This window comes from Mytilus galloprovincialis, chromosome 8, assembly GCF_965363235.1.
Source record: "Mytilus galloprovincialis chromosome 8, xbMytGall1.hap1.1, whole genome shotgun sequence".
NCBI lineage: Eukaryota > Metazoa > Mollusca > Bivalvia > Mytilida > Mytilidae > Mytilus > Mytilus galloprovincialis.
This window is the reverse complement of record NC_134845.1, coordinates 3,733,926-3,760,565: the sequence shown is the minus strand read 5'-3', so window position 1 is coordinate 3,760,565 and position 26,640 is coordinate 3,733,926. Positions and strand designations below refer to the sequence as shown.

Below are 26,640 nucleotides of genomic sequence, written 5' to 3'. Positions count from 1 at the left end.
TTGCCATGCTCAGAATAGTTAATACATCTTATTTTCTTTATTGAAATTTTATAAGTAAAACTTCACAATAGTTATTTGAATGTTAGTTTGTAAGAGCACATATAGTGAAATTATCAGGTTCATGCCAAGATCCTTTGACTTACTTATGTTTAAGATTAGACCATCAGTACGTACTATTAAAATTGTCCCCAAATCTGTTTTATTATAAGGTTGAACTACATATAAGTGATAGTTTCAGGGGGTATAGAGGGTACATGCCTCCTTTCAAAAGTTTTTTTTTTAGTTTTTGTCATACAATCATCGAAAGAAAAATTTGACAGTATTTATTGCCCCTTTCCTCAGACCCTGGATCCACTCCTGTACATATATACAAAACAATATCTACCTTCTGTGCTGGCCATTTAATCTGTCCCTGATTACCTTCACTACTTTCTTTGCTATTCTATAATAATTACAAAATAATGTTCAATTTACTGTACAATTTGATGTAGCAAAATTAGGTATTCAAAAACTTCGGCTATCTCTAAAAGTCTGGCATAGTCAGTGAGAAAAACTATAATTAGCCATTAGAAGTAGCATCTTAAGGAATTTAAACACCTTCAATACATATGGTATGTAAGAAATGGTCAGAAAACAAAAGTACATATTATCTCCCTTTAAGATTACTAACATGTTTCAAATAAGGAAGTCTGTTAATCATAATTCTGTTTAAGGGGAGTAACTCTTAAAAATTGCAAACATATAGCAACTTAATTGTTAAAAAAAAGTTTCAAAAATATATGTAGCTATCAGAATTTAAGCCACCATCCAAAAACCCTTTGTTTCACATGGTGCAACACACTTGAGCCCTTAACACCATTAAAATAAATCCAATTGATCAGATGAAAGTTTAAAAGCAGTCATTATAAAACTAGAATTCAATGTAAAAATGTGAAATACATACACTGTACAAACAATGTTTTTACTAGAACAAACTGTATTGATTATACTAACACAAGAGTGCACACGCTGAAATGTCTCGCCTTCTATACTAATCATTGATATTATGTTGATAGTCCTAAGTATAAAGCTAAGCTTTATTACAACTGTCACATAAACTTAACATTAATCAAGATAACTTAACAGAGACCAATGAACCTTGAAAAAGAGGTCAAGGTCAGATGAACCATGCCAGGCAGACATGTACAGCTAACAATGCTTCTATACAACATATATAGTTGACACATTACTTATAGTTTAAGAAAAATAGACCAAAACACGAAAACTTAACACTGTGCAATGAACCGTGAAAATGAGGTCACGGTCAAACAAAACCTGCGCGACTGACATAAAGATCATAAAATATTTCCATACACCAAATATAGTTGACCTATGGCATATAGTATTAGATAAAAAGACCAAAACTCAAAAACTTAACTTTGACCACTGAACCATGAAAATGAGGTCAAGGTCACATGACATCTGCCCGCTAGACATGTACACTTTACAATCATTCCATACAACAAATAAAGTAGACCTATTGCATATAGTATGAGAAAAACAGACCAAAACACAAAAATTTAACTATAACCACTGAACCATGAAAATGAGGTCAAGGTCAGATGACACCTGCCAGTTGGACATGTACACCTTACAGTCCTTCCATACACCGAATATACTAGCCCTATTGCTTATAGTATCTGAGATATGGACTTGACCACCAAAACTTAACCTTGTTCACTGATCCATGAAATGAGGTCGAGGTCAAGTGAAAACTGTCTGACAGACACGAGGACCTTGCAAGGTACGCACATATCAAATATAGTTATCCTATTACTTATAATAAGAGAGAATTCAACATTACAAAAAATTTGAACTTTTTTTTCAAGTGGTCACTGAACCATGAAAATGAGGTCAAGGACATTGGACATGTGACTGACGGAAACTTCGTAACATGAGGCATCTATATACAAAGTATGAAGCATCCAGGTCTTCCACCTTCTAAAATATCAAGCTTTTAAGAAGTGAGCTAACGCCGCCGCCGCCGGATCACTATCCCTATGTCGAGCTTTCTGCAACAAAAGTTGCAGGCTCGACAAAAACTGATTTAATTATTCAGCAGCTTAATTTCACTAACAGTCACTAGAAATAAATACCTGGCTATCATCAGAATATCCTAAAACTTGTTTCCAGCCTTCCTCCCGAGCTTTGTTCATTCTATTCGCCTGTTTATATAAAATAACAATGTAAAAGAAAGATTTAACTATTGTATCAAACAGATTTTAATAATACTATGGATTGAATTATTTTCATGGTACCAATTTTCGTAGATTGACAGAGTCTACACACATTCATTTAGAAAACCTTTAATTCGTTAAACATTTAAATCTGTGGTTCTCCTGTACCCACGAAATCCACAAAAATTAGTATCCAACGAATATTAATGAATCCACAGTAATAACCCTTCTCTTGAATTCATTTCTTAGAATAGTATACATCTTATAACCATCATTAAGTTTGAATTAAGCATCATTCTTTTGTGAGACAAAGATCTTTATTTTTGTAGCCATGGTATTAAGTACAACATATATGCTTTTTTAACCCTTCAAAGAGATTCTTGATCATGCATGCACTAATCAAAAACCATTTTAATTTTGCTTATATCTTGAGAGTGAAAGAATTATGAACATGATGAAATGAACTTTCAAATGATTGACTTAACTATCTCAGATCATAGGGGTAATTATGCTAAGTAGGGGTATTCCAGGAAAATACCAGACATGAGAAGAAATTGTCAGGTGAAATTTGTTACTTATCGTGAACATGATATAAATAGAAATTCTGAAAAGAAAATGTATCTCTTTTATAATTGGTACTTTTTCTAATGAAACATACAGCCCATATAGCCTAGTTGTCCTGAAATATTTAAAACACTGAATTATTGCTTATTTGGTTGATAACTCATAAATATTTAGTTAACCCCACTTCAAAAAAACTTATTATATAGTCCAGTCAAACTAACACTTACCTTCAAACTAATTGCAACAGAAAATGTTTTAGTTCTAATCTATAGCATTATGCCCTTAATATACACAGAAAAAGTCCCATAAAATCTAACTTGAGGAAAACTCAAAATCAGCATTTTAATTTCCTATGGAAATTAACATTGGAAGGGGAGATAACTCCTAAAAAATAGTCTTTTTTGGTCAGTTTTTGGTTGATTTTCTTGAAATTTATGTAAAGTATGATACTTTGATGGGGTTATAAGTTGGTATTTGACTAAATTATATAATCGTCTGCTCTTGAAATGTACAAAACCGAAGTGTTATGGGTAGTTGCACATTTTTCGTTAAAGAAATTGCAGATTTGAAGCTTCGTGACCATTTTGAAAAAAATAATGTGAAAATTTGTATATTATATTTTTTCAGCATCTTACAGCATTTGACCACAAAAAGAAGAATACATGCTTAATCATTTTTATTAAATTTGAGGTTCTTGACATGTTGAAAGATTCAATAAATGGTCAACTAATGAATTATGAAATCTAGATTATAGCTTGATAATAGATATGAAAACACCTTTAGAGTTGTTTGTTATACTCTTAAGACGGCTAAAAAAATCAAGAATCAATACATTCTGATGAATAGAAGCGGAAAGTTATAATTTTGTATCAACTTTTATTGATATTTCTGCCTTTTTTGCAAGAGTTATCTCCCTTTTCAATCCAAATCTCCATAGGAATTCTATTAGTCTTCCTCAAGTAAGATTTAATGGGACTTTTTTCTGTGTATATTTGGGGTATAATGCTAAAGATTAAAATAATCTTCTGTTGCAATTACTTTCAGATTAGGGTAAAATTTTACTAGATTGACTGGACTAATAAGTATACTAAAAAGATTCTAGAAGAATACCTTCTGTTTCTCAATAAGATCCCTGTGTTTCTTCTCAATTGCTGCCTATACAAAGAAAATTATTCACATATTTAAATTACATATTTTGCATCTAGTTCAAAATTTGAAAATCAAAATATAAAAATTTCAAGTGAAATTTGAAATGAATATAATTGAACCACTTTTTCAAAACCACAATAAAACATACAACTTACGTTTTTCCATTCAGTCAGTGAGTGATTGGTCATATTTATCAAAGTTAAAATAAACTAGACCACATTTTAGAAACATCTAAGCATTCTGTTAACAGCACGGTAGTCAAAATAATAGAAACGAGAAATTGTTTTGCTGTGTATTTCATTTCTTTCAAATGAATATATTATTTTAGAATATGCATTTGATGTTTCATTTAAAAAAAAAAAAATTCTACATTGGTTAGAGGTATACCAGGAGGGTTGAAATCTCAAAAAAAATGTTTAACCCAAACCCATGTTTGCGCCTGTCAGGAGCCTCTGGCATTTGTTAGTCTTGTATGATTTTTAGTTTCAGTTTCTTGTGTATAATTCGGAGTTTAGTATGACATCCATTATCACTGAACTATAGTATACATATTTGTTTAGGGGCCAGCTGAAGCACGCCTCCAGGTGCGGGAGTTTCTTGCAGCATTGAAGACCTATTGGTGGCCTTTGTCTGTTGTCTGCTCTATGGTCGGGTTGTTGTTTTCTTTGACACCTTCCCCACTTTCATTCTCAATTTGTAAAGATATAGTACAATCTAAAATACTGATAACTGATGGCCTATTGCTAAAAATCATAAAATGTAATTCTTCAAACCTTTTGTATTTCATCCCTCCTTTTCTTTTCTTTTTCTATAAATTCATTTTTTTTCTTGAGCAGGTCCTATTAAAAAAAAAATATCCAATATTCATATACATGATAAAATTTATATTAAACACAGTTTTTTCAGTCAATATTTGATTAGGTGGAGTCTACTTATCTATCTTCCTTAGCTTCACTTTAATTCCTGTGATTAAAAGCATTTCATTGAAATTGATGTATAGTGTAAAATCCTTGTTACCTGACTGTTTTGAGGCCTTTGACCACTCCCACTTCCAGGTCTTCTCCTGTCTTGTGATCTATTATCAAAACAAAGCATCACATTAATACATTTATCATTCACCATTTCAACTGGTTTTAGGAGATAACATTGATATGTCCATGCATTTAGACAAATGATATATGTAGTATATGCCAAATGATGTTATCTGTATTTTTCGGTGCATGCTGATAAAATGTAACTTTTCTTTATGACAAAAATAAATGGGAATGTGTTCATAGGACACAGATGATGCCCCTGCTTGAATATAAGATTATAAAGGGACATAACTTAAGAACGGTAAAAGTAACATTGCCAAAATTAGATTTTAATCTGTATTTTGTGGTATTAACATTGTGCATAAGTTTCATAACATTTGCTTGAGGCAAACTAAAGTAAGAGAACAATAAAAACAAATTAGAGGCTCTAAAGAGCCTGTGTCGCTCACCTTGGTCTATGTGCATATTAAACAAAGGACATAGATTTATTCATGAATTGTGTTTTGGTGATGGTGATGTGTTTGTAGATCTTACTTTACTGAACATTCTTGCTGCTTACAATTATCTCTATCTATAATGGTCCAGTAGTTACAGTGAAATATTTTGTAAAAATTTACAAAATTATGAAATTGTTAAAAATTTACTATAAAGGTCAATAACTCCTTAAAGGGTCAATTGACCATTTTGGTCATGATTACTTATTTGTAGGTCTCACTTTGCTGTACATAATTGCTGTTTATAGTTTATCTCCATTTATAATGATATTGAAGATAATAAACAAAAACAGCAAAATTTCCTCAAAATTACTACTTCAGGGGTAGCAACCCATCAACGGGTTGTCTGATTGGTCTGAAAATTTCAGGGCAGATAGATCTTGACTTGATAAATAATGTAACCCCCATGTCAGATTTGCTCTAAATGCTTTGGTTTCAGAGATATTAGACCAAATCTACATTTTACCCATATGTTCTATTTTTAGCTATGGCAGCCTTCTTGATTGGTTTGCCAGGTCACTGGACATATTTTTAAAACTAAATACCCCAATGATGATTGTGGTCAAGTTTGATTAAATTTGTCTCAGTTGTTTCAGAGGAGAAGTTTTTTGTAAAAGTTAACAACAGATGACGACGGACGCTGATGAGAAAAGCTCACTTGGCCCTTTGGGCCAGGTGAGCTAAAAATTATGCAATATTCTCGTTTCCAAAGGAGCATAACTCTAGAACTGTAAAAGTGAGGCCGCCAAAATTCAAACTTGATCTATGGTTTGTGGTAATTAACATTGCATAAAAGTTTCATAACATTTGCTTGAATAAAACTAAAGTCAGCAATTTTTCCATTTGTAAAGGGGCATAACTAAAATTGTAAAAAGGACGCCACCCAAATTATAACTTGATCTGTGTCTTGTGGTAATAAGCATTGTATATAAATTTCATAATATTTGGCTGAGATGAAGTAAAGTAAGAAAAGGGAAAGCAATTTTTGGATGTACAATGTACAAACGGACATGGGTAAAACTTAAAATGTGGCGGCATAAAAATAAACTGATTTTGATGAATCACTTAATTTAAAAAAAAAAGCAGTAATTGTTAATTATACAAGACCTCGGATGAATCATGATAGGGAAGGATATTTTGATGAATCACAGTAAAATTTAAACCAATTCGACGCGAATGGTACCCAAAATGGCAATTGTTTGTTAAATGTATATCTGCTTCTTTTGTATTAATCTGACAAGTTAAAGTACAACAATAAACAGGTGTCTATTATTAGGCTTGAATAATTGGCCTGAGTCCTTTGTCATTTTGTCAGTACACATCTGTACCTGTATGAGCTAGATTTGATAGAAATGGTTTTACATCCAAATAATTTTTGAGTTATTATAACAAACCTTTCATTAGATTTCCTAGCTATTGGAGCACCATATATATTAGCTGGATTGTATTTCTTAGGAGCAGCAGCAGGGGTAGGTCTAGCAGGAAGAGGTCGTTTAATACCAGCTGTAGAAACAGAAAAAATATTATTAACTAAATGTAGTAAAAGATTCTGGTTTTATGAAATACAATTAATACCCCAAAAAAATAATATATAATTGTGAATAAACTGGGAAATAGAAGATACATCAATGTGAAAGCAACCAAACAACACACTTAAACTAAAACAGGCATCTAATGGTTAACATTTCATCTTCTGGAGATATGGAATTAGGTAATTAGGCATTGTATACACATCTAATGGTTAACATTTCATCTTCTGGAGATATGGAATTAGGTAATTAGGCATTGTATACACATCTAATGGTCAACATTTCATCTTCTGGAGATATGGAATTAGGTAATTAGGCTATGTATACACATCTAATGGTCAACATCTCGTCTTCTGGAGATATGGAATTAGGTAATTAGGCATTGTATACACATCTAATGGTCAACATCTCGTCTTCTGGAGATATGGAATTAGGTAATTAGGCATTGTATACACATCTAATGGTCAACATCTCGTCTTCTGGAGATATGGAATTAGGTAATTAGGCATTGTATACACATCTAATGGTCAACATTTCATCTTCTGGAGATATGGAATTAGGTAATTAGGCATTGTATACACATCTAATGGTCAACATTTCATCTTCTGGAGATATGGAATTAGGTAATTAGGCAATGTATACACATCTAGCTTTCCTTTCTCATCATGATCCTTAAATTTTTATTTGCTTGATGATTTAATATATATTTTTGTAGGTTTGACTGCAAAACTATCCGAACTATGTGTGAAGAGTTTTGTCATTTACCTGATGGTGGTCTATTGGCTGATGGAGGTCTGTTGGCTGATGGAGGTCTGGAGGCAGGACTAGGACTGGGAGCTGCTCTAACTTTGTGGCCCAGTTTGTGACCGTGCATGATTGTATGACTGAACTCATCTGCTATTTGCTATAAAATGGAATTAAATAAAGAAATAGAAATGATTTCTCATGACTCACATTATATAATATTTGGTGTTGTATTGCAAATGTTTAGAAATCCACAATGTTCTTATCAGTTAGCAGTATAGCGAATATTTCTTATTTACTTTTCAACTAAAATTGTAGATGTAACAAAATTGCTTAAAAATTCACTATTAACTTTTCAACTGCATGAAATAGTTTAATACCTAAAGAGAAAGTTGAGCCTCAGCTTAATAGCATTATTATGTATATCCTTTAAAACTGTGCCTTAAAAAAGTCCATATCTTGTCATGCATATTCAAAATGATCAAATGACAGCAAACTTGTGGAATTGAAAATCTTATATTTGAATTAAATATGATAATAAGAAATAAATGAAAGTATAATGTAATGCTACCAAGTGGGATTATCATTTGTGACTGATCAAATGTCTTTTTTATTATTTCATTCATTGCAATTTAACAATAATAACATCTTATACTTACTTCATCAGTTAAGAATTTGGGGACTCTTCTTTGAACAAATGGCATCTTTAATACAGAATTTACTGATGGTCTGTCTCTGGGAAATAAAAAATTCATATATTACATAAACATCAAATAAGGCAATTTTAACAGAAATTATGTTGTAAAACAAAAAAATATTTAATTTTTGCAATAAAATTGAAAATAAAAAGTGTTTCAGAGGAAACACCTTTTAAAACAGATGTGATGCATATGTTACCAGACAGGTACCTATATCTTTTATATCATTTTGAACATGAACAGATATTTCTATAATAAATATTGAAATCTAATTTTCAAATTTCAAACAAATTTTCAATAACTTCACCATGCATTAATATCTGCATTTATAACTCTTTATTATACAACACTATTATACAATTCATACTTTGGTGTTCTTTTAAATAATTTAGCTATCAGCCCTCGTAAATCATAGCTGTACTTTGGTGATATGGGTGGATATGAACCTCTACAAAAGAAATAGGAATACAAAAAAATAGTTTGTTATCTTGTTCATCAACTTTATCAACATTTGTTATTTATCTACTGAGAACCAAATTATTTAGATTTTTGTTGACAATTTGCTCCAAGATATATTAGACCTTACTAGCTAACTTCAATATTTTCTAACATTTCTCTCTATATATATGTATTCATAAAAAGAGAAAGTTAACAATCAGAAATGACAACTAATATTCATGTTGATTTTTTTGCTTAAACATTATCTAATTACTTGCAAAAATTAGTTGGGATTACAGTATTGTATTTATCTCATCTTATTTTTCATATTAAAGGTCTCACAAAAATTTGACTTATATATCTTCTTTGAAGACAATAAATAAACTTACCTTATAATTTTTAATACAAGATTTTTCATATTTCCAGCTTCAAACTGAAAAAAGTAAAAACAAGTTGAACTGTGAGCTTTTTCTCAATAATGATATACCCACACTAATCATGATAAAATATTCCATGTAAATAGGAAGCTAATAAGCAATTAATATGAATATGCATTACACAGTAAAACAAGCTCACAATAGGCTTCATATCAAATTTAAGGAAGCTCAGATTTTTGAGTTACTGGGTAACAGTATATATTGGATGGATGGAAGAAAGAAAGGACAGATGTAAAGCAGTATTGGTATACTAAACATACTAATTATAACATTTGAATCCATCAATACATTGGTTAACTTATTTCTAATTGAAAAAATTATCTTCACAAAGTCTGTATTAACTGTTTGAAAACTGAGGCAATTGAAGAACCCTACAAAACAGACCAAAATTAATGTTTTATTTCGTATTAGAATGTTCCAAATTTAATGTTTTATTTCGTATTAGAATGTTCCAAATTTAATCTTTTATTTCGTATTAGAATGTTCCAAATTTAATGTTTTATTTCGTATTAGAATGTTCCAAATTTAATGTTTTATTTCGTATTAGAATGTTCCAAATTTAATGTTTTATTTCGTATTAGAATGTTCCAAATTTAACCTTTTATTTCGTATTAGAATGTTCCAAATTTAATGTTTTATTTCGTATTAGAATGTTCCAAATTTAATGTTTTATTTCGTATTAGAATGTTCCAAATTTAATCTTTTATTTCGTATTAGAATGTTCCAAATTTAATGTTTTATTTCATATTAGAATGTTCCAAATTTAATCTTTTATTTCGTATTAGAATGTTCCAAATTTAATGTTTGATTTCATATTAGAATGTTCCAAATTTAATGTTTTATTTCGTTTTAGAATGTTCCAAATTTAATCAAAGTCTTAAACTTGTACATATATACATGCACTTGCATAATATTGAATTCTATCTGATGCAGCTCATATATATACTGCATGTAATGTTTTTAGTGATTCTCTGAATATTTTTTAATATGACGAAATAACATTTACAGTATAAAATTTGTTGAGCACATTTCTATCTCCCTATATTGATTGAATACAAGAAGGGTGAGGAACGAAAATCTTGCTGATGATAATACTATAACATAACAGATACTTACTGCATGCTTTAATGTGGCTATCTCATATAAAACACAACCAAGGGACCAGACATCACTACAAATGGAAGAAAAAAAACATAGAATAAACATTTCAGCAATCCTAAACCCTATCAAAGCTGTCAGTTCAGTTTATTATTTTTGGTATATATCAAGAATGTGTCCCAAGTACACGAATGCCCCATCCGCATTTCATTTTCTATGTTCAGTGGACCATGAAAATAGTATAAAATCTCTAATTTGGCATTAAAATTAGAAAGGTCCTATCATAGGAAACATGTTTACTAAGTTGCAAGTTCATCAAAAACTACCTCGACCAAACACTTTAACAAAAAACTTTAACCTGAAACAGGACAGACAGACGGACGGACGGATGAACAGACGGACGCACAGACCAGAAAACATAATGCCCATAAATGGGGCATAAAACTGTTCTCTCTATGTAATGCTAATTACATTAAAAGCCTGTAAACATTTGCACACACCTACCTTTACAATAAGACTTTTTTATTATAAGTATTCAAGATCAAGAATGGCAATAAAAGTGCTGCTCTGACAAATGTAATATTATGTAGAATCTCATGATTTTTGTCTCGGTAACATTCAACTAATATTTTCTTAGTTTTGTATAATTGATAATACATCAAGTTTTCAGGACAATAATTTGCTACTAAGAATCTCACCTTTTATTATTATATGGCCTGTTTTCACATATTTCAGGTGACAGATAATATGGTGTTCCTATACATGTCCTGGCTAATTCAACAGTGCTATAAATAGAACATAATTAGTCACATATTTCAAGTTTTATGTATTACATCATATGACGAACTGAAACAAAGCACTTGTCACCATTTGGCTATTTTGATAAGTTATGATAACTTCAATCTTACCAGCTTACCTGAAAGTTTAAACTTCAGAAAATCTGACATAAAATCTTGAGAATACTAACATTTTTAATCACTCATTCGCCATTCTGACAGCAGTCAAATTTATAAAAAACATATTTAACCCCAATTTTCTTCTGCTTAAAATTCAAGCTGGCAAAATGACATTACATATTTACAATCAACTAATCAACCAAGCAAGCAGCACATTAACTGCTAAAGAACAAGAATATGAGAACTATAAATGTGTTTACATAGCCTGATAGACAAAAAGTTGTGTTCCCAGCAGATTTAATTTATTTTACCTTCCTAAAACTTTAGCAATGCCAAAATCTCCAAGCTGAACAAGTCCACTTGCTGTCACAAATATATTCTGTGGAAGAAAAAATATCAAACAACAATTTAGAATATACGTCTCATCTTACAAACCCCCTACCTAATAAACTAATTTATTGTTGTTTGTATTTGATCAGACTAAAGTAACATGTAGTTTTTAACCTATATATCGTTTGATCTCTGATGGAGAGTTGTCTGATTGGCAATTTTACCACATCTTCTTATATAAAACTTGCTGCTAATTCAGTGATTCAAAATTTTAATTATAAATGCATTGTCTAATCTTTGGTTCATTCAGGCAATTGTAGAATATCTTTATTACGGAATTAAAATCTAAAAAAGTCAGAAGTATTAATAGTAAATACATGTAAAAGTTGATTCATTTAGAAATATTTTGACAATATGGGATGCACTAGAATTGTTTTATTCTGTATTTTGTGAGGTTTATTAATAAATTTCATCATGATGTGTATAGTGGAGACACATGGAGAAACACCTGGACTTATGAGTCTAATGTATTTATATACATGATATAGGCAATGGTTTTTATTTTACATAAGTAATTTTGCAATTGTGTTAAATGGGAGATAACCCATATGAATTATGTCCCTTTACAATTACTAAATGCATGTTGTGTACTTACATTAAATTATTTGTACTTTATGTTGGTTTTTCTTATGTCTCCATTATAGTTAAAGGTGTATTGATTATTGAGACTTTACAAAGAAGTGTATAGTTAAATATAGTTACCTGTGTCTTGATATCTCTGTGAAGAATTTTCCTGTCGTGGACATACTTTATGGCAAGTGATATCTGTACAAACCAATCCATTACCTATAATGCATCATAAATATTACAAATTAAGACTCTTTATCACCTCACATCGACTTGGAGAAGATGTAAAGCATTACAGTGATATAGTCAATTTGGCCTTTAAAAGAGTTTTTTCGGAAACTGTGGGACTTTGGTATGTTATAGTTTAACATTTATGCATGGTACACTAATAATTTCAATCAGCGTTCTTTAAATCTTGATGAATTTGTCCAGTGCTTACCTTATCCTCTTCCAAATCATGATCTCAAATATATTATATGTAATTTCCATTCCCTCAGAATCATGTGAACATTTTCAATTATATAGCAACATGACAACACAAATAATGAAATGAGGAAACTTTCCTATCTACACCATCTATTCTTCTTAAATCCTAATCTGTTTATACATAATAATAATTACTTTCAATGAAAAGCATGCACAAAACCCTTATGTATATTTTACTGTGAATAATATAGATATAAGCTCACCTGGTCTTCAGGGAAAAGGATGCCTCTCTGGCTGCTGATCTTATGATAAAGGTCACCTAAAAATTGAAAGTCAATCATAAAAAAATAAATTTCAAATTGTAACTAAACTGCAGAACAATATTGGATAGGAGTTTTTTTAGCCTGTAGTTATTGTTATGATTATTGCTCACAGCTGATCATGATTTTAAATTTTAAAAATAAATATTCTATAAGAATGCCATTATGAATATTATCAATAAAGTGGACCATAGTCCAATGGTTTCAGTAAAAGCAATCTTTAGTCAAAACTTATTAATACCTGGCATGCTAACAGGAGAAACCCACATGCTCTCACACTACATTATTTTAAATGGTACTGCTATCTATATATATATATATATATAATTCATTTTTATAGCACTGTCATGACTTTTGCAGAAGAACACTTAATAAGTGCAACATGTTCATTGAACAAATGAGTATGAGTTGTTTACATGTTTGCAGAAACAACTAAATTTCTAGATGTAAAATTTCATCATATCATGAACACACAGAAATACTTATTATATTTCACAAGCTTCATTAAAACATACCTTTCTCACAAAAGTCCATAACAATATGTAAATACCCCTTTTCTGAAAAAAGAAAAAAATAGTCTATTACAATATGTAAATACCCTTTTTCTGAAAAATAAAAATAAGAAAATATTGCAGTAAGATGCTATTTAATATAAGTTATTACTACAATCAGTACAATGGGAAACAATAACCCCACTAATTAATTGATCATAACAATAGAAGTTAACCATTATAGGTCAAGGTATGGTCTTCAACACAGAGCCTTGGCTCACACAGAACAAGCTATAAGGGGCCCCAAAAAATTACTAGTGTAAAACCATTCAAATGGGAAAACCATATCCATGAATATCACAATATGTATTGTAATGATAAACATGATAAATATACATTGCCACCCCTTAATAAACTTTATTAAAAAAAAATAGATATACTAAAGCAGATTCTGGCAATTATGCCAGTTTTGAATATATTGTACCGATAAAAATATCTCAAAAATGCCATACAGATAAAATAAACTTACCTTCAAAAGATTCTCTGTATCGTACAATATTTGGGTGATGTAACTGGGCCAGTACTGAAACCTGTCATCAATTTAAAAAATATTTAAACTAAGATATTTTTAGGAAAGTGTCAAAATAAACATCATATAAATGAACACATGAATTAGCATGATGAGTGAATACCTCATTGTTTGTTCATTGATCAACAAACACATCAATAAATGTTCAAAATTCATGAATTTAAGTAATTATATTAATTGCATAGCAATATATTTCCCACAGAAAGTAACCAGCATTTAGCGCACAATAAATTCTAATATTGCACCCATGCAATAAATCTTCAAAAATCATGATTTCATCAACGACAAAATCTTACTTTAAACCAATTTTTACTTCAAATATTATATTGCTATGCAATAAAAGGGTTATTGCATGAATAATAGGGAATATTGTCCCTCGTAGAACATATATTGCACTTGCAAGCTCGTGCAATATAAAATTCTACTCAGGACAATATTCCCCAATATTCTTGCAATAACCCTATAATATTATATGAAAATAACAATAAATTATAAAAATTGAATAAGAGTTCCATGGCTGCATTCGCATATATACTAAATAAATGGAGAATGTTTTTATATAACTTTATAAAATAACATAACTTAAGTTCAGTAAAAGTGACACAACCCAAATTCCTACTTGATCTGAGTTTAGTGGTAATAAGCATTGTGCATATAAGTTTCCTAACATTTGGTTGAGAAAGGAAACGAGAAAAATTCAGAAATTTTTCCATTTGTGAAGGGGCATAACTCTAGAAAGTTAAAGTGACATCACCCTAAATCAAACTTGATCTTTGTATTGTGGCATTGTAATAAGCATTGTATATAAGATTCATAACATTTTATTGAGGCACACTTATATAATTAACAGGCTTAAATAAGAGAAATGAAAATTTCAGAATTTTTTCCATTTGTAAAGACCATAACTCTAGAAAAGTAAAAGTGACATCACCAACATTCAAACATGATCTGTGTTTGGTGGTAATCAACATTGTGTATTTGATTGAGGCAAACTTAGGTTTTTAGAGCAGAAAGGACAGCGGACAGACTAACAAAATGACACCTTCACTACAGTGAGGGAATAGCTATCATTGGCTGTTGTCAATTCTGAGAGATTACTCTGTAGAAAACAGACAAAATTTACAACTACTGACAAATTGTAGCTACAGCTGTATATATCTGAATATTTTAACAAACAAATTGTATGTTTGGCAGACCATATATATATGACATGTTTGATATAAATGAATTAAAGATTTATGAATATGTTTTTTATAGACATGATAGAGACAAACAACAAGATAATTACCTCCTTTCTAGCATCTTCTCTTTCCTTTGCTTTCATCTGAGGAAACAAAGAAAGTTATTAACATATGAATTTAACTTTTATAATAGACAGTTCTTTTCATTTTAGAACAGAAGAAAGAATCTTTTAACCCATGTACAACTTTACACTGGAACACTATACTACATGCCACCAACAGCTTAAATGAGATGATCTTGACCGCTACCATCTAAGGATCTTTTTAATTTCAATGTAAAATGAATATAGAATGTACATGTATATCACAAACCTCTCTGTTCTATTAGTTATTACAATATGCATCTAAAATTGACAGAATAATCATCATGATCATGCAATGGTAAATTTTCTAACAACTACAATAATTTTATTGGCACATACTCATTAACAATAAATTATCTTATAAATTACAATAGTACTCCAAATTGACAACAACACTTCAAATGGTCTGCAATTTTATTTGCCATGTTTGCTATGGTCTACATGTTTCGCCTGCAAGGCAGGCTTCATCAGGACAATTTTTATACAGAAATTAATCCCTGAAGTACTCAAAGTGGTGCATAAAATTTGACGTCGTCATGGTGAGAGAAACACTTAAAAGTGAAAGTAGCAATACAGAGTTATAAATAAATATAGAAAATTAAAGTTTGTTTACAATGTAACTTGAGTTTGTTTTACTATTATATGATACATGAAATTGTTCTAAGGCTTGGTATCTAATTGGACGAACTTCCCATGGTTCCTACCACTTCGCAAGGCTTCTCTCCAACCTTGCCTTGTGTATTATTTTAATGTTGCATTCATTTGCATAATTTGACAACCCTGCATACCAAGGTATCCACTTCAGGGACTCTATCGAAATGATTCACACAGGTGTTGGTTCACCTCATGGAGTTTAATTTTATAAATTACAAGTATAATCATGATAATACATATAATAGAATTTATCGCTTTAATATTTCGGAATCAGTGACACTTCATTACTTGAACAATAGCATGAATACACATGATAGACGTCATACAACAATCACTTTTCCTTTGTGGTCTTAGACATTATCTATCGTGACATCAAAATTTAGTAGAAACCTTTGTGATGTCTAGTAATTAAGGACAAATAGCGATTAATGGTGCATGATAATGTCAATACTCAACAGACGAATTTCAAATTTGTGCTCTTTCCCCTTTATTTTCTTTGCCACAATGCTAATGTTATTATGTCAATGGTCAAAGTAAGAACCAATTATTCAATAGGGCTCTTCACGGTTAGTTCGGCCATATTGGATAGGGGGCAGATTTTCATAATAGAGGTAAAAATGGTGTGAAAAATACGGGAAAACATCATTAAAACAGAGCTGTTGCTTGGAAACACACATAGGATTTCCCACACTTTCATACCATTTCCACCTCCTTCCAAAAAATCTGCCCCCTATCCAATATGGCCGAACTAACTGTGAAGAGCCCTATTAAGTTGTTTACACCATTTGAACTTAAGGACAACTACTGCAACTCATTCATAAAAAGAATCTTAGATTGGTGTACTAAACATGTGTAACCGGAGAGCATGTATCTACTCTACAAATTTATATCGTCACCACTGGGATTCCAACCCCGGTCGCCTGTGTGATAGTCAGTGTGTTAACCCACTGAGCCAAAGAATTGATTCCCTAGCTCAGTTGATTAAGACTGGCTTTATATGTTCTACTTGTACTAAGCCTAAGGAGGGGAAGCAACCCCGCTAGGGATCCCACCCCGCTACACATGCTAAAATGTATACTGTACCCTCAACATTTGAATTTCTTTAACAACATACTGCTGACCATTACTTTTATCCCTCACAAGCAATGCTTTGCCAAATGCTCCTTCGCCTATACTTTTAATTTTGGTGTATTTTTCCATGTTTATTTACTTTTTGATAAATTTATTTTTCTTTCATTACTTTCGATTTTCTTGAGATTAATTAAAAAAATTCTGATAGACCATGATGTAAAACTGTATGTTATATAACTAAATTGAAATTGGTTTAAATGTCTTGGTGAGTACAACTATAAAGAAAAATTCATTTCATTGAAATATACGATGTAAAATTATATTTCGTAAAAGTGGAATTTCAGCGGAAGTGTACAAAATCATCCATAGTTTCGTTAATACAAATTTAAGATTTTCATAAAAAACGAACATAACAATGTAACATGTGTAAAAGAATAGTATTCTTTCTAAATTCAATATCGCTGCCTCTATCAATTAATTGATTTATTAAATATTTCTGATACTCATTATAATTATTTTATATAATAAATATTTCCAAAATAGTTGTCTTCGTTTCACCATTTCATCTTACATTTACAAACCAGCTGAAAATGGCGTCTGCTAAAGCACTCCGCTTTGGACAGAGTTTAAAAGAGCTGAGAATTCATTTATGCCAGAAATCTACAGCAAGTCAGGGTGTCAGGTTCGAACCTAATATAATGAGTTCATATTTAAAATAACATAAGCTGCTCATATCTTGCAAAATCACTTGCAAAATTGCATTTCTTTAGAAAGACTTATGAAAAATAGAATGTGACCTTCACAAAAATATCTTCATTTTAAAGTAATTGAACAAGTTCTTTATACTATGACCAGGGTTTAAATGTTTTGAGAGAAATGCCGATCAAATACCCGTTCAGGAAGGTTTCCATGGCATAGACAATGTAGTAGATACTAGTACTACTGAGTACTGTAAGTTAGCCTTAAGGTTCATCATAACAAATGGACAAATATGGCCGTATTTTTACCTCAAAAACCAGTCTGTGTACAGACTTACCTGTGCTGTTTGGAAAGTTTTAATGCCTAGCATCCACTAGATATATAAAAGTTAAATGCATTTTGTGTTAAAGAAAGATAAAATCTTTCTTGGTTTTTGATGGGCATTTTTTTTCCTTTCTGCAGAAGGTTCAAAAATAAACAAACACCTGAATTACTTTGATACTGTCCACTCACAGCTGACTCAGATAAACTCTTTAACTCACCTATAGTTGTGAAGATACCTCTTGTCCATGTCAATTAAGGACAATCAAAACAATACAAACCGGTTTTTTACTTGAGGGTGCATCTCATAGTTGTTCCACAACTTAGTTAATTTTCACACCTATTGCATGAAGGAAAAAAAATGCCCATCAAAATCCAAAAGAGATTTTATCTTTCTGAAACACAAAATGCATTCAACTTTATTATATCTAGTGGATGCCAGGCATTAAAACTTTTCCAAGTTAACAGGTAAGTCTGTACCCAGAGTAATTTTTGGCATGTAAATACAGCCATACTTGTCTGTTTGTTATGATGAACCATAAGCGGTTGAGCTAAGAAAGTACTTTAGCGTTATCAGGTCTGTTCGTGCCCAATACACTTTCACACCTACACGTTCCCACCTTACACGTCCGCACCCTACACGTTCTCATCCCATTATAAATCAAATTCCAGTTGAATAATTAGAAAAATCATGATTGTTGTTTTAAATTGATTTGATGTCAAACCTGCATGTATTTAGCTTTGTATGAGTAAAACATTGAAAAATTTAAAAGAAAAACACAAAGGATAATTGTTTTTAATAGCTTACCACTTTGTTCTAAAGCGATCATTAAACAAAAAATTATAACAATACACTAACCACAAATGAACCAAAAAAGATTAAAATTTATTCAACAAAAAAAAAATTAGCCGAATCTCACTTTATTTAGAAACTATATATTTTTTTAACTATACACTATCCAAAACATGGTTAAGAATTATTTATTACAAAAGAAACGTTGTCTCACTTTATTTTGAGACAATGACAACAAATATACTTATAGCCATTAGGAATACACTTGCCAAATCATAAAATTGAGAATGGAAATGGGGAATGTGTCAAAGAGACAACAACCCGACCAAATAAAAAACAACAGCAGAGGGTCACCAACAGGTCTTCAATGTAGCGAGAAATTCCTGCACCCGGAGGCGTCCTTCAGCATGACTACAAAGTTATTGAACACAAAACTAATAGAAATTGGGCGCAAATGTGTAGGGGGAGAGAGTGAAAGGGAGCAAACGTGAATGAGCGCGAACGGACCCAGATTCAATTCTTCTTTAGCTCAGTCTGTTAACAGGCTGACTTGTAACACAGAGGTCCCAGGTTCGAGTCCTGGTGGAGACAAGCAATTTTTAAATGAAAATCATGCGCTCCTGCACAACTACTGTCCTTTGACTTTGTACAAAAAGTTGCTTCAAATTCAGAAATCAACAGTATTAACACTCAAAAAGACTTAACAGGTATGGACTTTGACAAAGTCCCACACCAAAGACTCATCTTAGTCGTATAGTACACAAACTAAATCTTAAAGGTATACAAAATGAAACTTTATCTGCTAAAACTTGATATCTGCCTCTTTTAAGTTTTTATTTGAATATACACATACATGTATATGACATTCTGTGAAAGTCATATACAAATCTATCAAATCTAAAAAATAGTTATTGGTACATCCCTCAACACAGAGCCTTTTCTTTCACTGAACAGCAAGCTATTAAAGTGGCTCAAAATGACCAGAAAATAATTTACAGTCCAATAAAAAAAGATAATTTTTAATTGAAAAACACTTTTATCTGAAGAATCTGTAAAAGTCCAGTAGAATCTCACTTTTGGTTGACGAATAGTTTAAATTCTAAAAAGTTAATATTTAATGAAGTCAAATTCTATAAAGTTAATATTTTATGAAGTCAAAATTCATAACTAGACTGGTATTTAATTTCTTCCTTATGCTAATGATAGTCCATTCCACTCATATGAACCACATCAATAAACTGAATGACAGGTTCCTGACTGCTTGAAGTCCAGTGACAAATTATGTTTTACTATTCAAAACATTGAATAAGATGAAGTAACTTTCCAATGACAGGAAAATCAAAATATATACTTATGTGTTGTTATACTGTGTGGAATAAACTAAATAAGTCGTATATGTACTTTGCGTTGTGTTTACTTTGCGTATAATATTTACAATGGCGAAGCCCATACAAGGTGTAAGAAACGTCACAAACATGTGAACGTAAATACGGGAAACGTAACGTTATAACTTCGAACTATTCTCAACATACTGGGGCCCGCAAAGTGTATTTATGTACAAAACAATAGAATATTACTTTAAATGTTCATCAATAAAGAAAAAAAGAAATTTTTACACTTGCAGGAATTACTGTCTCTTCAAAACACAAAAATAGGAATCTGAATTAAACTTTAACGAGTCCATGATTTTATTCTTTCCTTTGCACGAATTGATGCCTTCCGCAAGGGCATTGTTCTTGTCGGTATTTCTTCGTTGTTTGGTTCTTCCACATATTCATCAGATGGTGTTACTTCGTTTATTTCTTCTTGACGGGATGATGCGGGATATAATGTACAATACCTTTACTAATATCGGGATCCTTAACCTTCTCAATAAATCCTCGGCGTTCTTGATCCTTGATTATCTGTCCATATACCTTAAGCATTTCGGGATCTTGACTTAATTTTCGAATGACGTTTTCTGTTCTTCGTTTCGTAACGAAGACGTTTGTAGGCAAGGGTTCGTGATCTGGTTTCCATGGCAACTTTGCTATGCACTTGTTTTCTCCGAATTCAATTGCTGACTTTTGATTTGTTTCCATATAGTCTACCGTTTCAACATCTGTCGTATTGCTATCTACTCCTAACGACTCTAATTCCCAAAATCTTTCTAAATTCAACTCCTCTGGTTTGTGCGATGTCAATATGTTGTACATACCTACATTACTCTGTTGACGATAAGACGTCGGAATTGGACCAGACAACAAATAACCAAGTTTTGACTTTACGGCGGTTGGACCATTTCCTCTTAATATTGTATCCTCTACGAAATCCCAATAGAAATCAGCTCCAATGAGCAAGGAGATTTCAAAAGAAGAGTTGTCTTCTGTAAACAGATGAGCTAAACGTAATCCTTTCAGGTACTTGAATTCTCGTATACCATTACCGATGTAATTGCTTAACGGGCTGGCGATGTTCGGTACTACTAGAACCTCAACTGGAAATTTCGTTCTATTTATCGACTCTACGTATACGCGTGCTCTTGACAAATGACGGACTTTGCTGTCGGTACTTTCAAATGCCGATAAATGTATGGTTTCTGTTCCTAGTATTTCTAAATCTATTTTCGACGCTAACTCCTCGGTAACAAAAGAGCGCTGTGCTCCTTCATCAAACAAAATGTGCGTATCAACATATCGATTTCCCCCAACTGGTGCAACGGCAAGTTTTAGAAGCACGTTCGAACGGGATTTTTCTTCAGACGAATGAAAACTTGCGGCGATCAATGTATTTTCGCTATCATCAACTACGGCATTAACTGACATTTGCTGATCATTAGTACATGTATTTCCATGGCAAAGACTTGTGTGGTGCTTTTGATGGCACTGGCGGCAGCGAAATTTCGATTTACAATCTACGGAACGGTGTGATCCTAAACAGTTAAAACATAACTTCTTTTCTTTGACGATTGATAGGCGTGTATCGTGATCTGTAACATTTGGGCATTTTGCAGGGTCATGTAAATTCTGGCAGAATATGCAAGGTTTTTGTCGAATATTTTGTGTTTGTCTCTCACGGTTATCGAATGTAACTACTTTACTCGGTTCACATTTTCTATTAGCGCATGTCAAAAACGATGCGGTCATTGTGGTAGGCTGCATTGAATCCATAAACGACGACGAACGTTGTCCAGCTTCAATTATAGTGATTTCTTTCAAAATTCCACGTCTCAAATCAATCAATTCCCAATTATCGGAACCGTTTTCACGAGCTAAGTGTTGTCGTATTTCTGACGGAAGCTTGTTCAGTATTATCGGAATAAGTAATGCACCATACGATTCTCCGGAGCGGCCTAACGATTCAAGACCTCTTATGTATGCCTCTAACTTGTCGTAATAACCCCTTAGACTGAGTAGGTTGTTTTGTGGTGCTCTAAGTTCTAGCATAGCTTGCATATAAGCATTTGTAATCTTATGCGATTGTCCGAAACGCTCCTTTAAAAGTTTAATAGCTTCCATGTAATTTGAGTTTGTGAGCGGTAACCCGTCAATAGTTCTTGCAGCATCATTAACAAGCTGGGATTTTAAATAACTAAATTTCTGTACGTCTGTGAGTGTTACATTGTAATGGACGGAAGATTCAAAAGAGTCCCAAAATGTTTGCCAAGTCAGAATTTCTCCGTTAAACATGGGTAGTGTAAGTTTCGGCAAATGGTGATTTTGGTTGCTAGGTTGCTGAACGGGATACATTTGTGTTGTGTACGGAACAGAACTGTGTTGATTAATGTTTTCAAAAGTGTGAGAAGGTAATCCGTGATCATGCGGTGGGATATCATTATCAGTACATAATTTGTTTGCGAATGTTTTCCGTAAATGTCGTATTTTGGTGTTCAAAAAGAATTTGTACTCATCTGCATTTAGAATTTCTTCCTCGATGTCCTCCTCCTTTAAAGAATTCATAATATCTTCGTCCAATGCACTAATAATTTTCTGTTTTTGAATTAATGTTTCTAAAAGTTCAGCACTTTCTTCATTGTCCAAGTTTGAATCATCTTCCGTTTTCCGTAAAAGTCTCTTTACTGCACTTTTGTGACCAGCTCTGACTGCTTTTGGCTTTCTGTCCATCTTATCCTGGTCACGGCACCATAAATGTGTGGAATAAACTAAATAAGTCGTATATGTACTTTGCGTTGTGTTTACTTTGCGTATAATATTTACAATGGCGAAGCCCATACAAGGTGTAAGAAACGTCACAAACATGTGAACGTAAATACGGGAAACGTAACGTTATAACTTCGAACTATTCTCAACATATACATTGTATATGCTAATGTTGTTATTTCAGAGAGTTCATAGAGAATTACTATGTTGGTGTTAAGCAGAGTAACCCTAAATTTCCTATTTTAATTAGAGAATGCAGTGGAGTACAACCAAAAGTCTATGCTAGATATGGTTAGTTAATTTTTTAGTTTTCTTTAATATACATGATTATTTTTTTGATATATATATATACTAGAACACACCCGCGAAATCGCGGGCATATACAGCTTGTGAACTCTTGTAGGATGATTTTTTGTAAAAGATAATTTCATAAAAGGTATCGAAAGCCCGCTCCCTTTTTCCAAAGTCAGATATTTGATTCCTTTCTGTTAAATTCAATTATTTTCATGTTTCTTGCCTCAGACCACAATTATTCTTCTCCTTTGCTACAATACTTTTTTTGGTCAATAAACTCATCATAGATACCAGGAATAAAATTTTACACAATTTCTACAAAAGACTCATCAGTGACGCTAGAATCAAAAAAGTCAAATCAAATTAAAAATTTGCTCTGTTTCAAAACATCAAATAAATGTAACTGCTTATATATATATAGACCTTTATAAGTCTAATAAAATATGCTTCAAGGACAATCTATCAGTGCTACCAATGGTAGGATATGAATCTTGTATAAGTGACTAAGACTGACTAAGGCTAATTTGAGGGGTGGTCGGATGGGTCCTGATCCCGAAATCCCAAGATGCAGAATTTAAAAAATTAATATCCCGAAATCCCAAAATCGATAAATATATTCCCGGATCCCGTAAAGACCAGAGAGTCTCTGTATATTAATGTAGTATAATCGTAGTTTACATGTAGATAATTGTCCTCTATAAGGAGGTATAATAGTTGTTGTTCTTGCGATCTAAACACCATGATATGGAGAACGCTCTGATTGGCCTATTTATTTTTCATTTTTTGTTATCTTTCATACGATTGGTTGTATTTGTGCATGTTTCAAACCGGAAGTCTTAACTATGACTAAAAGTTAGTCTGATGAAGGAATCATATCCGGACTCCTTTTTTGTCGTTTTTCTCCCAAAATAACTCAATCTGAATAATCATAAGAATGGATGACACTATGCATGATACCTATAGGACACAGAGGCATGATGATTGATTTATTGTGGAAGGAAGAGAAGCGACACACAAAATGAGGTCTTCTCGTCTAATAGTATAGATGAAACAATGTCATTTGAGTTTTTAAGCAAAATGAAAGAGAACACATCCCTGAGATTTTTCAAACTTTCACACGTAAAATTGATATGTGAACAATTGAATACACTGTCTGAAGCATTTTAAAGATAATACAATAACAATGAAATTATTTCACACAAAATTTTGTATTTAGGTAAGCATTAATCAATGTTAATATGACTTGGACACACTTATAAAAGATTGAAAGAAAATTGATGTATTAGGGGAGATAACTCATTTAATTTGTTCTATTCAACGTAGTGCATTCAAAGATTTGGAAACATCTGAAAACCGTATTGGAAATAATTGTCTTTTATATATTTCATATCTTTATCAATTATGTTTTTCTGTTTTCAAAATGGTTTCCAAACAAATGCATGTACAATTTTTTTTGTTTTTCTTAAAACCACAGCTTCTGTTAACATGGTTATGTATACAGTCATATTTTAGCACAATTGTTGTAATATCATAATATTAATAACAATTTTTCATACAAGAATAAAACAAATGTTTTATTTGCAAGCGTGTACATGTGTTTATTTTATTATGTTAAATGTTGTTACGATTATGGCACATGTATGCTAATTTAATAAATTTTTTTGTACAGAATTTGGAAAAGAACACAGCCTACCATTATCAAACATGACAAAAGACCAAGTGTTGGATGCTTTGAAAACATTATCACAGAGATCTTGATATTTACATCAAGCTGGTTATTTGTGAATGACTAGTATTGTTCATACATGTGATTTAAAGGACTGTAAAATAAATCTTAAACTACAATGTGTTACAATAATCATTGTAAAGTAGTAATTACATAGTACTGCACACCTATTGAAATATCTGTAGTCTTGGTTTTTGCCTTTGTGGCAAAGTGGTCTTAGTTGTTTATATACATGGATCACTAGCATGTTATGTTTTGAGTTCGAATCCTGTTGTTGCGAAGTGTTCTTGGCTCTGATCTGATTTGACTAGGATTACCATTTTTCCTGCTAAAAGTCTGATTCTTTCCAGGTACTTTTTCCACCAATCAAAATTAGTTTCCCAGATATGACAAAGTTTTCTGAAAAAGCATTATACACATACATATAATAACAACTGTTCAGATTGTACACATCGTAGGAGTCAGCACCAGCTCTTTTGTCTGTTTTAGCTGACCAGTGGTAGTGAGATAAGGTTTAACACTGATAATTGACTGTTTGTCTCTTGAATAATATTCATCATGTATGATCAAGTCCAGAAATTTCAAAAGACAAAAATACACATAAGAAGGTACAAAACACAAACACAAAAGAGCCAAAATGGTGAAAGATCAACACTGCAAGAGAATTAAAACCTACTTTTGAGTACTACAATAACAATATACTTGAAAATAAAAGTATCATATAAGTCATGCCTGTGACAAAGCAGTCATATCTATATATCAGCAGTTAGGAAATTTCAAAATTAAACATAAAACATAAAATCACATCGACTGCAGTAATGTTTTCACTGCTAATTGGATCATGCGATTCTGAAGTTGGTATTGGTGGGTACTTTATTTCAAAGTTGATACATATGCTAAAGTTTGCTTACAAAATTGATTAATTGACATCTACATTTTTCATTAAATTAACCAACTGTATTGGTCTTATGGGGGCTCGCGGGTCTAAATCAATTTTTTTATTTAATATAGGAATTCTCTATATTTTTCTATAAATGAACTTTATCTTATACTTAATAGAAAAATGAAATAAAAAAATGGGGTCACCGTTCGTTTACGCTCACAATCTGCCTTTGAAAGAAGCATACATTTTTGTTAATGTCCCTTTTTACTGTTAACTTAATAGGAGAAATAGCAGTAATATCTAAATAAAAAAAGAACTTTAATTACAGAAATTGCTTAAATTTTACAATTATTTAGTTTATGTACAACTTATTTGAAAACAACAATAAAAACATAGGTCACTATGATTAAAAAAGATATTTCAATTTTAATGCCAAAAAATGGCATTTTTGCACCAAAGGGAGATAATTTGGAGCTTTTTCAATGATATCTACATTTTAAAAGTCACCTGGGGCCAACACCAATTGATTTTTTGGAATGATTTTTGTACCATATGATAAAGTAACATCTACTAATGGTAATAGATAAAATTTGTAATGAAAAATTAAAGTTTAATTCTTTTCTGAAAATCTGATACCCTTAAGTGGTGGAAGTCAT

At 31.6% G+C, this 26,640-nt stretch overlaps 2 protein-coding genes across 8 annotated transcripts in view; one reads left to right on the top strand and one right to left on the bottom strand.

The window, feature by feature from the left end:
- Positions 1-17,499, bottom strand: part of LOC143084898 (serine/threonine-protein kinase Nek1-like) — a 49,285-nt gene extending 31,786 nt beyond the window's left edge. For all 7 annotated transcript variants that reach the window (XM_076260960.1, XM_076260956.1, XM_076260961.1 and 4 more), the window contains exons 1-19: positions 17,142-17,499; positions 15,369-15,404; positions 14,021-14,081; positions 13,516-13,557; positions 12,944-12,999; positions 12,390-12,473; positions 11,609-11,676; positions 11,100-11,186; positions 10,420-10,474; positions 9,256-9,299; positions 8,796-8,876; positions 8,390-8,465; positions 7,752-7,890; positions 6,852-6,960; positions 4,947-5,004; positions 4,703-4,768; positions 3,891-3,935; positions 2,136-2,204; positions 386-442 (exon numbers count right to left, since the gene is read on the bottom strand). In XM_076260960.1, coding sequence (XP_076117075.1) covers positions 386-442; positions 2,136-2,204; positions 3,891-3,935; positions 4,703-4,768; positions 4,947-5,004; positions 6,852-6,960; positions 7,752-7,890; positions 8,390-8,465; positions 8,796-8,876; positions 9,256-9,299; positions 10,420-10,474; positions 11,100-11,186; positions 11,609-11,676; positions 12,390-12,473; positions 12,944-12,999; positions 13,516-13,557; positions 14,021-14,081; positions 15,369-15,404; positions 17,142-17,258 — 1,350 coding nt within the window. In that variant the 5' untranslated portion in view covers positions 17,259-17,499. The remainder of the gene's footprint in view (positions 1-385; positions 443-2,135; positions 2,205-3,890; positions 3,936-4,702; positions 4,769-4,946; positions 5,005-6,851; positions 6,961-7,751; positions 7,891-8,389; positions 8,466-8,795; positions 8,877-9,255; positions 9,300-10,419; positions 10,475-11,099; positions 11,187-11,608; positions 11,677-12,389; positions 12,474-12,943; positions 13,000-13,515; positions 13,558-14,020; positions 14,082-15,368; positions 15,405-17,141) is intronic.
- A 205-nt stretch (positions 17,500-17,704) lies between these two features.
- Positions 17,705-25,220, top strand: LOC143084897 (NADH dehydrogenase [ubiquinone] 1 alpha subcomplex subunit 2-like). Its single transcript, XM_076260955.1, has 3 exons — positions 17,705-17,811; positions 23,266-23,372; positions 25,045-25,220. Exons 1-3 carry the CDS (start codon positions 17,720-17,722, stop codon positions 25,131-25,133), a joined length of 288 nt encoding a protein of 95 aa, XP_076117070.1. The 5' UTR covers positions 17,705-17,719; the 3' UTR covers positions 25,134-25,220.
- The last annotated feature ends 1,420 nt before the right edge of the window (positions 25,221-26,640 follow it).

Coding starts and splice junctions, on each gene's coding strand:
- LOC143084897 (XM_076260955.1), top strand. CDS start 17,720: ATGGCGTCTGCTAAAGCACTCCGCTTTGGACAGAGTTTAAAAGAGCTG. Junction 17,812..23,265: donor ACAGCAAGTCAGGGTGTCAG/GTTCGAACCTAA, acceptor TTGTTATTTCAG/AGAGTTCATAGAGAATTACT. Junction 23,373..25,044: donor AAAAGTCTATGCTAGATATG/GTTAGTTAATTT, acceptor TTTTTTGTACAG/AATTTGGAAAAGAACACAGC.